Source organism: Hyla sarda, chromosome 4, assembly GCF_029499605.1.
Source record: "Hyla sarda isolate aHylSar1 chromosome 4, aHylSar1.hap1, whole genome shotgun sequence".
Lineage (NCBI taxonomy): Eukaryota > Metazoa > Chordata > Amphibia > Anura > Hylidae > Hyla > Hyla sarda.
The window spans coordinates 390,740,252-390,752,638 of record NC_079192.1 but is presented as its reverse complement, the minus strand read 5'-3'; the positions used below and the strand labels follow the sequence as shown (position 1 = coordinate 390,752,638).

The following is a 12,387-nucleotide window of genomic DNA, read 5'->3' as shown; positions in this document are numbered from 1 at the left end:
TTAAATCAACTGGTGCCAGAAAGTTAAACAGATTTGTAAATTACTTCTATTATGCAATCTTAATCCTTCCAGTACTTATTAGCTGCTGAATACTACAGCGGAAATTCTTTTCTTTTTGAAACACAGAGCTGTCTGCTGACATCATGGAGCACAGTGCTCTCTGCTGACATCTCTGTCAATTTTAGGAACTGTCCAGATTAGAAGAAAATCCCCATAGCAAACATATGCTGCTCTGGACAGTTCCTAAAATGGACAGAGATGTCAGCAGAGAGCACTGTGCTCGTGATGTCAGCAGAAAGCTCTGTGTTTCAAAAAGAAAAGAATTTCCGCTGAAGTATTCAGCAGCTGATAAGTACTGGAAGGATTAAGATTTTTTAATAGAAGTAATTTACAAATCTGTTTAACTTTCTGGCACCAGTTGATTTAAAAAAAAAAAAAAAGTATTCCGCCGGAGTACCCCTTTAAATCTGTACCAGAGCAGTACACTGGGATATATGATGAAATGGTACCTAAACGTATGCTGTGCTATAACCCCAGACTTTCATTATGTCAGCATAGTCAAAACTATGTCACTTTTGGCTATATTTTGAATCCTTTACAATTGTCCATGATTATTTTGTGGTATACAAAAGTTCTGCAACACCGCTTATAGGATCTGCCGCTGAAGGACCCCTACAGGGTGCCTTTAGATGTGCCTGCTTGGAGCGGCACTACGCCGCTACGAGCAGACACACTGCTGCGCTCTGAGAGTCGTTGCGCATGCGCAGTGTACTTGCATACATCGCGGCCGTTCCCCCTTCTCCCTGAGCTAGGCCGAAAGCTGCCCCAATATGCGGGTATACTGCTCATGCGCGCGGCGGCTCGCGCATCGCAGTGTGTCTGCTTGTTGCGGCGTATTGCCGCTCCAAGCAGGCACATCTAAAGGCACCCTGTACAGGTCCTTCAGCGTCAGATCTGCAGCGTAACACACGCTGTGGATCCACCGGTCTGAACGTACCCATATACAAAGTTTTTTCCCCCCCTTAGAAGTATATTAGTGACTTGGAATGATACGACTATTTGATGTGGGATAGGTCTACATGTGTGTACACTTGAAACATATTTATTTATTCATTTATTTGCAGTTTGTTTTACTAATTGCTAATGTATGCAATTGTATACCACAAAAAAACAAAAGGTTAATTTGGCTCAATGTTGCAAACATAAAAATGTTGAGTTAAATTGGTCTTGTTTTAAAGGGGCACTCCGCTGCTCAGCGTTTGCAACAAAATGTTCCGAATGCTCAGAGTCGGCGGCGGGAACTCGTGACATCACAGCCCCGCCCCTCTCGTGATGCCACGCCCCGCTCCCTCAATGCAAGCCTATGGGAGGGGGCGGGGCGGCTTGCAGCCGCCACGCCCCCTCCCATAGACTTGCATTGAAGGGGTGGGGCGTGACTATGACGTCACAAGCTCCCGACACCGGCTCTATGCATTTGGAACATTTTGTTCCAAACGCTGAGCAGCGGAGTACCCCTTTAATACACACGTTCATGGCATACCACAAACATATGAGTGCGGTACAGATGATGAACCTCTTCTTGTCCATATCATTAGATTAATTTAGCCCTCTGCCCTGCTTTTATTGTGCTAAAATCAAAGTTACCACCATCTCGAAAAAAAAAAAAAAAAAAGGATTCTTACATTAATGGATCACTAGGTCATGCAGATGCTTTACATGTGTCTTCTTTGTGTCTAGCTTCTGTAATTGGCTCACAAATCCCTCTGTTCTGCCGCTCACTCATTCTGACATCCACTGCTCAGGAAGGGGCGTGTCCGAGGCAAGCACCGAGCCTACCTTTACTCCCCTTGCATTCACTTCCTCCCTGAGTCTGCTATGCTGTGCTGGGTCTCTTCATCCAATCACTGCAGGCTGCTCTGCCCTGATGTATTTCAATTCCTCACGAATATCTCTGCTTGCATTCAATGAATGAAAACAGTCAATGTTTACATTCAAAGGCTTCTCACCTGAGGCAATCATACCCAGATGAGACAATTGCACAAGTGAATAACAAGAAGGCGTTGCGATACAATATTCTGAACCAGGAATACGACCCAGGAATATACTTAATATTGGTCACAGTTGTTAGTCCCCTCCACCTGCTTGTTTTCTGTGCGTTTCTAGGCTGCTGGCACTAATCCTGGCTTTAATTTGTCTGGTGGGTCACTTGGGTCTTTAGAATAATTGTCGGATGAACGTTCGAACGAGTAAAACCAGATATATTAAACTCTTGTCTCCTGCCAGGAAACTATTCCAGGATCTGAACAGGCGTCATACCTTGGCACTGAGCTTCTGCAGACTCGCTTTGGAGTGAAAGATACCATGGTCGCTCTTCTTTAACCTGGTGAGAAAACCAAACATGAGACTCCATCACCTAATGCTTTACAATGACACTGAAATGCATGGAATATCTTCAACCCCCTTAAGGACAAAGCAATTTTCTTTTATTTTTTTCCAAATTTTTTTTTTAACCCCCTTAACAGAGTACCCTGCTAGAATGTTTTATCCATCCATTGTGCCTGGGATGCAAAAAGTAACTTTTCTTCCGCCGTTCCCCTTATGCGCCGATGTCGCTCTCCTGTCTTCTGGGCACGGTCTACTTCCGCATCTTGGAGCCCGAAGAGTCACAATGCGTTCAGCTTATCGCTGGCACTGATGTCCCACCTCGGCCGATGGTACGACGAGCCCGGGCCCGCCCCGTTTCATGACACTGCGCTCAGCGCATCACCAGCTGAGTCGGAACATTGCTGCGGCACCGTGACGCATCACGCTTCAAGATGCAGAAGAGGATCGGGCCCAGAATACAGAAAAGCGACATTGGCATATTGGGGGAGCAGTGGAAGGGGAGTTTAAAGGAGAAGTCTCGTGGAATAAAACGTATCCCTTATCCGCAGGATAGGGGATACGTTTTAGATCGCAGGGGGGGGGGGGGTCTGACCGTGATCTCCTGTATGGAGCCCCAGCTCTCCTCCACAGCGGGGGGCCCAAAGCGGGGGGCGCCATGCCCCCTCTATATAGCTCTACGGGAGAGCCAAAGATAACTGAACGGCTCTACCATAGAGCTATATGGCGGGAGTTGTGACGTGCCACTGTGGAAGAGAGTCGGGGCTCCATACAAGAGATCACAGGGGGCCCGAGCAGTCAGACCCCCCAGGGATCTAAACATACGTTTTTTAGTTTTTTTTTCCACAAGAATTCTTCTTTAAGTTTTCTGTTTTACTTTTTGCAGCCCGGGCACAATGGATGGATAAGAGTACTCCTTTAAGTATGAAGCGTTTTAATTTTTTTCCTCCTTGCCTTTTAATGTCCATAACTCATGACATTACTCTTTTTTTTACCAAAAAAATTAATAAAAGTAGGACGAAATGGATAACAAAAGGCAATGTTTCAAACTGGGGGGGAGGGTGTCTTTTATGGTTAATATGTCCGGTTATCTTTCTTCTGTAGATCCATACGATTACAATGATACTCAATTTATATAGGTTTTGTTTCATTTTACTACTATGTGCATTAATAATTATTTTTCAAACGTACGTATATTAACGGGTGAACTTCATAGTGTGAAACAAGCCTTAAAGGACATGTCCGGTGCTCACTTTTCTTATTGTATCCGTTCCGGGCTGCAAAAAAAAAGAAAAGAAAATAAGCTTTCTCTTGCCTGCCTACGCTCCCCCGGTGCAGGTGAACGGTCCCCGGGCTGTATTCTTCTTACTTCCTGTTAGCCCGGCACGTCACACGGCGCTTCAGCCTATCACCAGCCGAGGCTGGACATCGCTGCGGCCGGTGATAGGTTGAAGCTCCGTGTGACGTGCCGGACTAACAGGAAGTAACAAGAATACAGCCCGGGGACCGAACACCTGTACTGAAGCACCGGGGGAGCCTAGGCAGGTAAGAGAAAGTGTGTTTTCTTTTATTTTTCAGCCCGGAACGGATAAAATAAGAATAGTGAGCACCAGACATCTCCTTTAAAGTAGATGTCCAGCGCAGACTTTTTCTATTTCATCCTGCCCAAGCTGAAAAAAAAAAGACAAAACAAACTTTCACTTACCTCCATATGTTCTCCCGGAGCTCCACATCAGCTGATCGGTCGGCCAGGCTGTTTACTTCCTACTTCCTTTAGCCCGGTACGTCACACGGCGCTTCAGCCTATCACTGGCCAAGGCGGGACATCGCTGCGGCCGGTGATAGGCTGAAGCGCCGTGTGACGTACCGGGCTAAAGGAAGTAGGAAGCAGACAGCCGGCCAACCGATCAGCTGTTGCAGAGCTCTGGGGCAACATATGGAGGTAAGTGAAAGTTTGTTTTGTCTTTTTTTGCAGCCCGGGCAGGATTAAATAGAAAAAGTCTGCGCTGGACATCTCCTTTAACCATAAAATCATAAACCATTATCTTTCTCCTGTAGGTCCATACGATTACAATGATACTCAATTTATATAGGTTTTGTTTCTACTAAATGTAACTTTTTATAACAAAATGAGAATGCTTGAAATTGTCCTCTTCTGACCCTCAAACTCTTATTTTTTCCCTATATAGGGCTGTATGGGGGGGGCTCAATTTTTGTGCTGTGATTTGTAGTTTTCATCGGTACCATTTTTGTTTAGGTGAGACTTTTTGATCGCATTTTATAATTTTTTTTTCGGATATATGAAGTGACCAAAAATCAGCAAATCTGGAATTTTTTTTATTTTTATTTATTTACGTTTACCCCTTTCTTTCCCTGGGCGATTTCATTACCATTAGATTTTAACAGTTTGGACATTTCCGCACGCGGCGATACCACATGTTTATATTTAATTTTGTTAACATTATTTTATTTTAAAAAAATAAAATGAAAAAAGAAGGGTGATTAAAACTTTTTTTTTTTAGGGCAGGGCTTGAGTCACTTTTTTTATTATTATAATTTTATTCACTACTTTTTAGGGGACTATTACATGCAATATTTTGATCTTAAACACTGTTCAGTGCTGTGCCATAGAATAGCAGTGATCAGTGTTATTGGTGCTCTGCTTCTCCTGCCTGCCAAAGCAGACTGGATTAGCAGACTGAAGATCAGACGACACAGAAGCAGGTAAGGGATCTCAGGCAGTCATGTCAGCTGATCAAAGCCAGGCGATCACCCGTGGGGGGGGTCCGAAAACTCTTCTTTGCACAGGCTCTGTCTTTGCGCAATAAAATGTTGCACAAACTCCCAGTTTGCAAACAAATTTTGCACAATTTTGATGCTTCGTGCTGACATAGGGAATAATAAAATCTCTCCATGAGCAGTGGTCTCAAACTGTGGCCCTCCAGATGTTGCAAAACTTCAACTCCCAGCATGCCCGGACAGCCAACGGCTGTCCGGGCATGCTGGGAGTTGAAGTTTTGCAACATCTGGAGGGCCACAGTTTGAGACCAATGTCCATGAGTGATCCCTGTAAAAAAAAAATAAAAAAAAATTTACACCCACCATTAGCTGAGAGACCAACACATAGAGGAAACATCTGCTTCCAACCATCACAAATATGTTTGTAATCATTCAGCAAGCAGGAAGTGTATATTGAACCAAGATAAAAGTAAACCATGAAAACAAAGAAATATGTGTAATTAAAAAAAAAAAAAAAAAAAAAAAAAAAAAAACACCCGGGGGACCCACAATTTTTTTTTTTTTGGGCTTGGGACGCAGCCATAGAGTTTATAGCAGGTTTGTAAATGTAATTTGGTGATGACGCCCATTTATAACTGTGTTTTTCAGCTCGTATACAACTTATTAGTGAAATAAAAAGTCATCGTTAATCCCAAGGTGATGAAGAGCACAAGCAGAAGGTCTATAATGACAGATATACATACAGCACAAATGCTATGATTAAAGGTGCTATATAGCTATAAATCCTTCAGGTCACATGTTCACAGTATAAAGTCTCTAGAGATGAGCGAACTTACAGTAAATTCGATTCGTCACCAACTTCTCCGCTCGGCAGTTGATGACTTTTCCTGCATAAATTAGTTCAGCTTTCCGGTGGGCTGGAAAAGATGGATACAGTCCTAGGAGACTCTTTCCTAGGAATGTATCCACCTTTTCCAGCCCGCCGGAGCACCTGAAGGTTGAACTAATTTATGCAGGATAAGGCTGGGTCCACACTACGTTTTCCCCCATACGGGAGCGCATACGGCAGGGGGGAGCTAAAAGCTCGCGCTCCCGTATGTTACCGTATGCGCTCCCGTATGTCATTCATTTCAATGAGCCGACCGGAGTGAAACGTTCGGTCCGGTCGGCTAATTTTTGCGCCGTATGCGCTTTTACAACCGGACCTAAAACCGTGGTTGACCACAGTTTTAGGTCCGGTTGTAAAAGCGCATACGGCGCAAAAATGAGCCGACCGGACCGAACGTTTCACTCCGGTCGGCTCATTGAAATGAATGACATACGGGAGCGCATACGGTAACATACGGGAGCGCGAGCTTTTAGCTCCCCCCTGCCGTATGCGCTCCCGTATGGGACAAAACGTAGTGTGGACCCAGCCTAAGTCATCAACTGCCAAGCGGAGAAGTTCGTGACGAATCAAATTTACTGTAAGTTCGCTCATCTCTAAAAGTCTCCTAGGGATACATACTATACAGGCAGGTTGGTTCATGTCTAGTAACAGTGTAGTGTTGTGGAAGCGCTGCTATACTTCTATGTAAGTACTATCTCCATAGGCCAGAAAATTCCAACCAGGGGATACAGACATGTTCTACCACCCTCAATCCATAAAGCGGTCAAATAGAATAGATTTTTTTTTTAAAGGGGTACTCCAGTGAAAAACATTTTTTTAAATCAACTGGTGCCAGAAAGTTAAACAGATTTGTAAATTACTTCTATTTAAAAATATTAATCCTTCCAGTACTTATCAGCTGCTGTACGCTCTAGAAGAAGTTCACTCTTTTTAATTTCTTTTCTGTCTGACCACAGTGCTCTCTGCTGACACCTCTGTCCATGTCAGGAACTGTCCAGAGTAGGAGCAAATCGCCATAGCAAACATATCCTGGTCTGGACAGTTCCTGATACCGACAGAGGTGTCAGCAGAGAGCACTGCGGCCATTTAAAGGAAAAGAACTTCCTGTGAAAGGGTGTTAGACATGTCAAACCAAGAAAACATTTCAATCTACGGTGGAGAATTATCATCCAGGCTTGATTATTTATTGACTATTGAATGAAAATGACCATTAACATACATAGATATATTGAGGGAGATTTATCAAAACCTGTCCAGAGGAAAAGTTGCCCAGTTGCCCATAGCAACCAATCAGATCGATTCTTTCATTTTTAACAAGGCCTCTGCAAAATGAAAGAAGTAATCTGATTGGTTGCTATGGGCAACTGGGAAACTTTTCCTTTGCACTGGTTTTCATAAATCTCCCCCAGTGTCTCCAAGTAAAATTAACAATATTAGACTAAATATATAACATGTAGGAAATCCTTATAGAGACAGAATAATCTCAGCCGGCTTGGTCTGGCTTGGCCCCGCCTCCTTAGCTTCCTTCAAGGGGTACTCCGATGCTCAGCGTTTGGAACAAACTGTTCCGAACGCTGGAGTTGGGAGCTCGAGACGTCATAGCCCCACCCCCTCATGGCATCACGCTCCGCCCCCTCAATGCAAGTCTAGGTCTCTGGCGCTGCTTACCGTGCTGATATGTGGGTTTCTTGTTGTGTACAATGGAGGCGGCTGCTGTAATATGAGCCAAGATTTCCCTCTTCTCCATTGGGCAGAACAGGGAATTTGCATTGGCGGCGAGACCGATGACCACATGGTGAGCAGCGGTAGAAACCGGGTCACCTGCACGATCTACCTATAAATTCAAGTTAGTGAAGGTGACTCTGCTGTAAGATTGTCTTTAATATTAGGTAGTATCCCCTTGAAGACATTAGCAGCAGCCCCCTGTAGACATTAATAGCAGTCCCCCTTGTAGACAGTGCCCCCCCCCCTTGTAGACAGCAGGCCCCCCTGTAGACATTAGTAGCAGCCCCCCTGTAGACAGCAAGCCCACATGTAGACAGCAGGGCCCCCATTTAGACATTAGTAGCAGGCCCCACTGTAGACCGCAAACCCCCTGCAGACGTTAGTAGCAGCCCTCCTGTAGACCGCAGCCCCCCCTTGTAAACAGCAGGCCCCCCCCCCTTGTAGATGGAAGACCCCCCCTTAGACAGCAGCACCCCCCGTTTAGACATTAGTAGCAGCCCTCCTGTAGACCGCAGCCCCCCCTTGTAAACAGCAGGCCCCCCCTTGTAGATGGAAGACCCCCCCTTAGACAGCAGCACCCCCCGTTTAGACATTAGTAGCAGGCCTCCTGTAGACCGCAGCCCCCACCCTTGTAGACAGCTCACATGCGGCAGTCCTCTGACAGGTGCTGCCGCTCCGCTGCCCCTTTCTCAGGGTATGTGACATACACGTCACTCTGCTTCCTCCATAGCTTTACGCTGGGCGCAGTGGAGGAGGTGGAGTGACGTGTGTGTCACATGCTCCTCCATGGAACGCCATGATACAGACAGGAGAACGGGGCAGCGGAGCGGCAGCAGGTATCGTATTTGGTATCGGGGACATTGAACGAGTCCCCGATACCATGGAAATGGCTAGTATCGACCCCGATACCGATACTGGTATCGGTATCGGGACATCCCTAATTGTGGGTGTTCTCTTTATTAATGAGGGTGTGTTTATCCTAATTCAAGATGTATTCCCCATCACTGAGGGTCCATAAATATACATATATGGTTTATTAGAAGAATATATCTCCTCCTAGTGGGTTGGCTGAATATTCATTTATCTCCTGGGTGTATGCATTATGTCATAGCCATACTCTTTCCTTCTGATTGGTCAATAATAACTTTACAAATATGGTACTTCTCTGACGTCTTGACGAAGCTACGTGACCATTCTAAAATAGCATTAATCTGACATAGGATATAGTGTGTCATGTGATGTTCTATGCATATAGACATGATGTCCTATGACAACTGGTGAACCTAAACACGTGGCTTGTCTTATGTAACCTTGGTCATTATGTGATACTGAAAAATGACATACGTTTTATCAAAGGGTTAAGATTTTTAAATAGAAGTAATTTATAAATCTGTTTAACTTTCTGGCAATAGTTGATAAAAAAATAATAATAATGTTTTCCACAGGAGTACCCCTTTAAGCACACAATCCATAAATAGCTACCTCTCCTCAAAGAATGCCTTAGGCAGCTGCCCACTTCCCCTAATCCTACCAATACCTGAAATGCAGCAGAAGTAAAGCGTGCTACTTTTACAGTAGGGATGGCAAACTCCTTTCAGCCGGCCCAAGTATGCTTAGCCTGAGGGCGGGAAAGCATATCTTGGCCTTCTAGAGTGTGTTTACGGTAAAGTCACATTCACAATACGGAATTTCCGATCAAAATGGGAATCTGCTGCCTTATACATCTTATCCCTTATCCAAAGGATAGGGGATAACATGTGTGATCGCTGGGGTCCGGCCGATGGGACCCCGCGATCTCATTGCAGCCCCAGGCATTCTGTGCAGGGCGCTGCCTCCGAAACGTGATGTCACGGCCACGCCCCCTTCATTCATGTCTATGGGAGAGGGCGTGATGGCAGTAGATAGATAATGACACCTGATACATGACACCAGTAGATAGATAAGATATTGTTCACAAAAGCTGAAGCTCAGTGATCAACCCCCCCCCCCCCTCCTCCTCCTTACACAATGACCTGTGTACAGGTCACAGAGCATGCACGGAAAATTCTCCGCTCCTATTCTAGTGAATAGGGTAAGCTACAGACAAATGTGTCCATGCTGTAAAGCATATCTCTAAATGCTGTTAAAAACAACTCAGGCAAGATAGTTGTGCCTGTAATAATGTACTAAAAACATGTTTTGTATCTGGTCATAATCAGTATGGCAGTGTTTACCAACAGGGTGGCTCCTGCTGTTGCAAAATACAACTCCCAGCATGCCTTTGGCTGTCCAGGCATGCTGGGAGTTGTAGTTTTGCAATAGCTAGAGGCATCCTGTCCGGTCTATGGTTTATAACCCAGAACCCATCCACTCAAAAGTAGGTCAGAATGTCGAAGAGACCATCAAACGTCATCAGGCCAGAACAAACAGAACTCCAGACCGTAATGTCGCTACAACAATCCACTGCTTTATAAGCCTCACACTGACATCTAGGCAATGATGAAATGTTGACAGTCTTGCAATGCTTAAAGTAAACATTTACGTAACAAATTATAAATAAATAAACAAAAACCTTCCTGTACGAAAACAACACGTAGGTTGCAGACGACTGCTGCCGATATATTTTCCACAGCGTTACGAGTCAGTGGAAAGTTCCTCACCTGGCCTCGGCGTCCGCGGCCTTCTCTTTCGCCACTTCACTGACACGTTCCATGTGGACGTAACGCTTCTTGGTTTTGCTGACTTCTTTCACCGTGTCCAGTAATTCATTCTGAACCTTCAGGAGCTGCTCTATGCTCTGGGGAGGGAGGACGACACAATGGAATTAGTCTATGAAAAGAAAGGTAAAACTACAGAACTCGCTCTATGTATGTGACCATGAAAGCTCCTTTATATCGGGTAATGGACCAATATTGAATTTAGTAGATAGAATATTGATCCATGCTCCTCCCCCATTACAGGATTATAAAGAAAAGACTCCAATAGTCCCCAGCTGGTTCCTTCCTAGCACTCAGTCCTGAGTTAAAAAAAAAAACTTCTCGCGCTAGTGATTTTTTTTTCTATGTAATTGGAATAATGTTTTCAAAACATGGAGTAACTTTTCTTCCTGTATATAAAAGTTCCAGAGAAATACGTTCTCATAATGCTATTATTTTACGTTCCCTCTGGGTGGCCTACCCGTAACGGGAAGCTGCTGGTGGAGCGCATGGCTACTTGCGGTGCGCTCCTCAAGCGGTCGGATGTGTTAGAGGTGAGATGCATTAGAGGACTGCACTGGGATCGGGATCACGACCTAGGACCCGATAAAAACCGGAAGGTAACAGAACATAGAGGATCCCACAAAATCCTGTGAAGTCCTGCAAACCTCTGAAATCCCACAGGGGGCTGATAAAATGGAACAAGGAGGTGATGAAATGGCAGAAGAGGTGATGAAATGGCACAAGGTGGTAATGAAATGGCACGATGAAATGGCACAAGGGGATGATGAAATGGCACAAGGGGTAATAAAAAAATGGCACAAGGGGTAATGAAAAAATGGCACAAGGGGTAATGAAATGGCACAAGGTGGTGATGAAATGGCACAAGGTGGTGATGAAATGGCACAAGGTGATGATGAAATGGCACAAGGTGATGATGAAATGGCACAAGGTGATGATGAAATGACAAGGTGGTAATTAAATGACAAGGGGATGATGAAATGGCACAAGGGGATGATGAAATGGCACAAGGGGATAAAAAATGGCACAAGGGGATAAAAAAAATGGCACAAGGGGATAAAAAAATGGCACAAGGGGATAAAAAAATGGCACAAGGGGATAAAAAAATGGCACAAGGGGATAAAAAAATGGCACAAGGGGTAATGAAATGGCACAAGGTGGTGATGAAATGGCACAAGGTGGTGATGAAATGGCACAAGGTGGTGATGAAATGGCACAAGGTGGTGATGAAATGGCACAAGGTGGTGATGAAATGGCACAAGGTGGTGATGAAATGGCACAAGGTGGTGATGAAATGGCACAAGGTGGTGATGAAATGGCACAAGGGGATGATGAAATGGCACAAGGGGATGATGAAATGGCACAAGGGGATGATGAAATGGCACAAGGGGATGATGAAATGGCACAAGGGGTAATGAAATGGCACAAGGGGTAATGAAATGGCACAAGGGGTAATGAAATGGCACAAGGGGTAATGAAATGGCACAAGGGGTAATGAAATGGCACAAGGGGTAATGAAATGGCACAAGGGGTAATGAAATGGCACAAGGTGTAATGAAATGGCACAAGGGGTAATGAAATGGCACAAGGTGGTGATGAAATGGCACAAGGTGGTGATGAAATGGCACAAGGTGGTGAAGAAATGGCACAAGGTGGTGATGAAATGGCACAAGGTGGTGATGAAATGGCACAAGGTGGTGATGAAATGGCACAAGGTGGTGATGAAATGGCACAAGGTGGTGATGAAATGGCACAAGGTGGTGATGAAATGGCACAAGGTGGTGATGAAATGGCACAAGGTGGTGATGAAATGGCACAAGGTGGTGATGAAATGGCACAAGGTGGTGATGAAATGGCACAAGGTGGTGATGAAATGGCACAAGTGGTGATTAAATGGTACAAGGGGGGTAATAAAATTGAACAGGGGGGACTATCTCTAAAAGCTGTGACAAAATG

At 44.8% G+C, this 12,387-nt stretch overlaps 1 protein-coding gene across 9 annotated transcripts in view; it reads right to left on the bottom strand.

Moving 5' to 3' along the window:
• Positions 1-12,387, bottom strand: part of FCHSD1 (FCH and double SH3 domains 1) — a 148,747-nt gene that overhangs the window by 78,810 nt on the left and 57,550 nt on the right. For all 9 annotated transcript variants that reach the window (XR_008843171.1, XM_056517075.1, XM_056517073.1 and 6 more), the window contains 2 exons: positions 10,375-10,511; positions 2,317-2,380 (listed from right to left, as the gene is read on the bottom strand). Coding sequence is in view for 8 of the 9 variants with exons in the window: in XM_056517075.1 (XP_056373050.1) it covers positions 2,317-2,380; positions 10,375-10,511 (201 nt within the window). In the remaining variant the exon portion in view is untranslated. The remainder of the gene's footprint in view (positions 1-2,316; positions 2,381-10,374; positions 10,512-12,387) is intronic.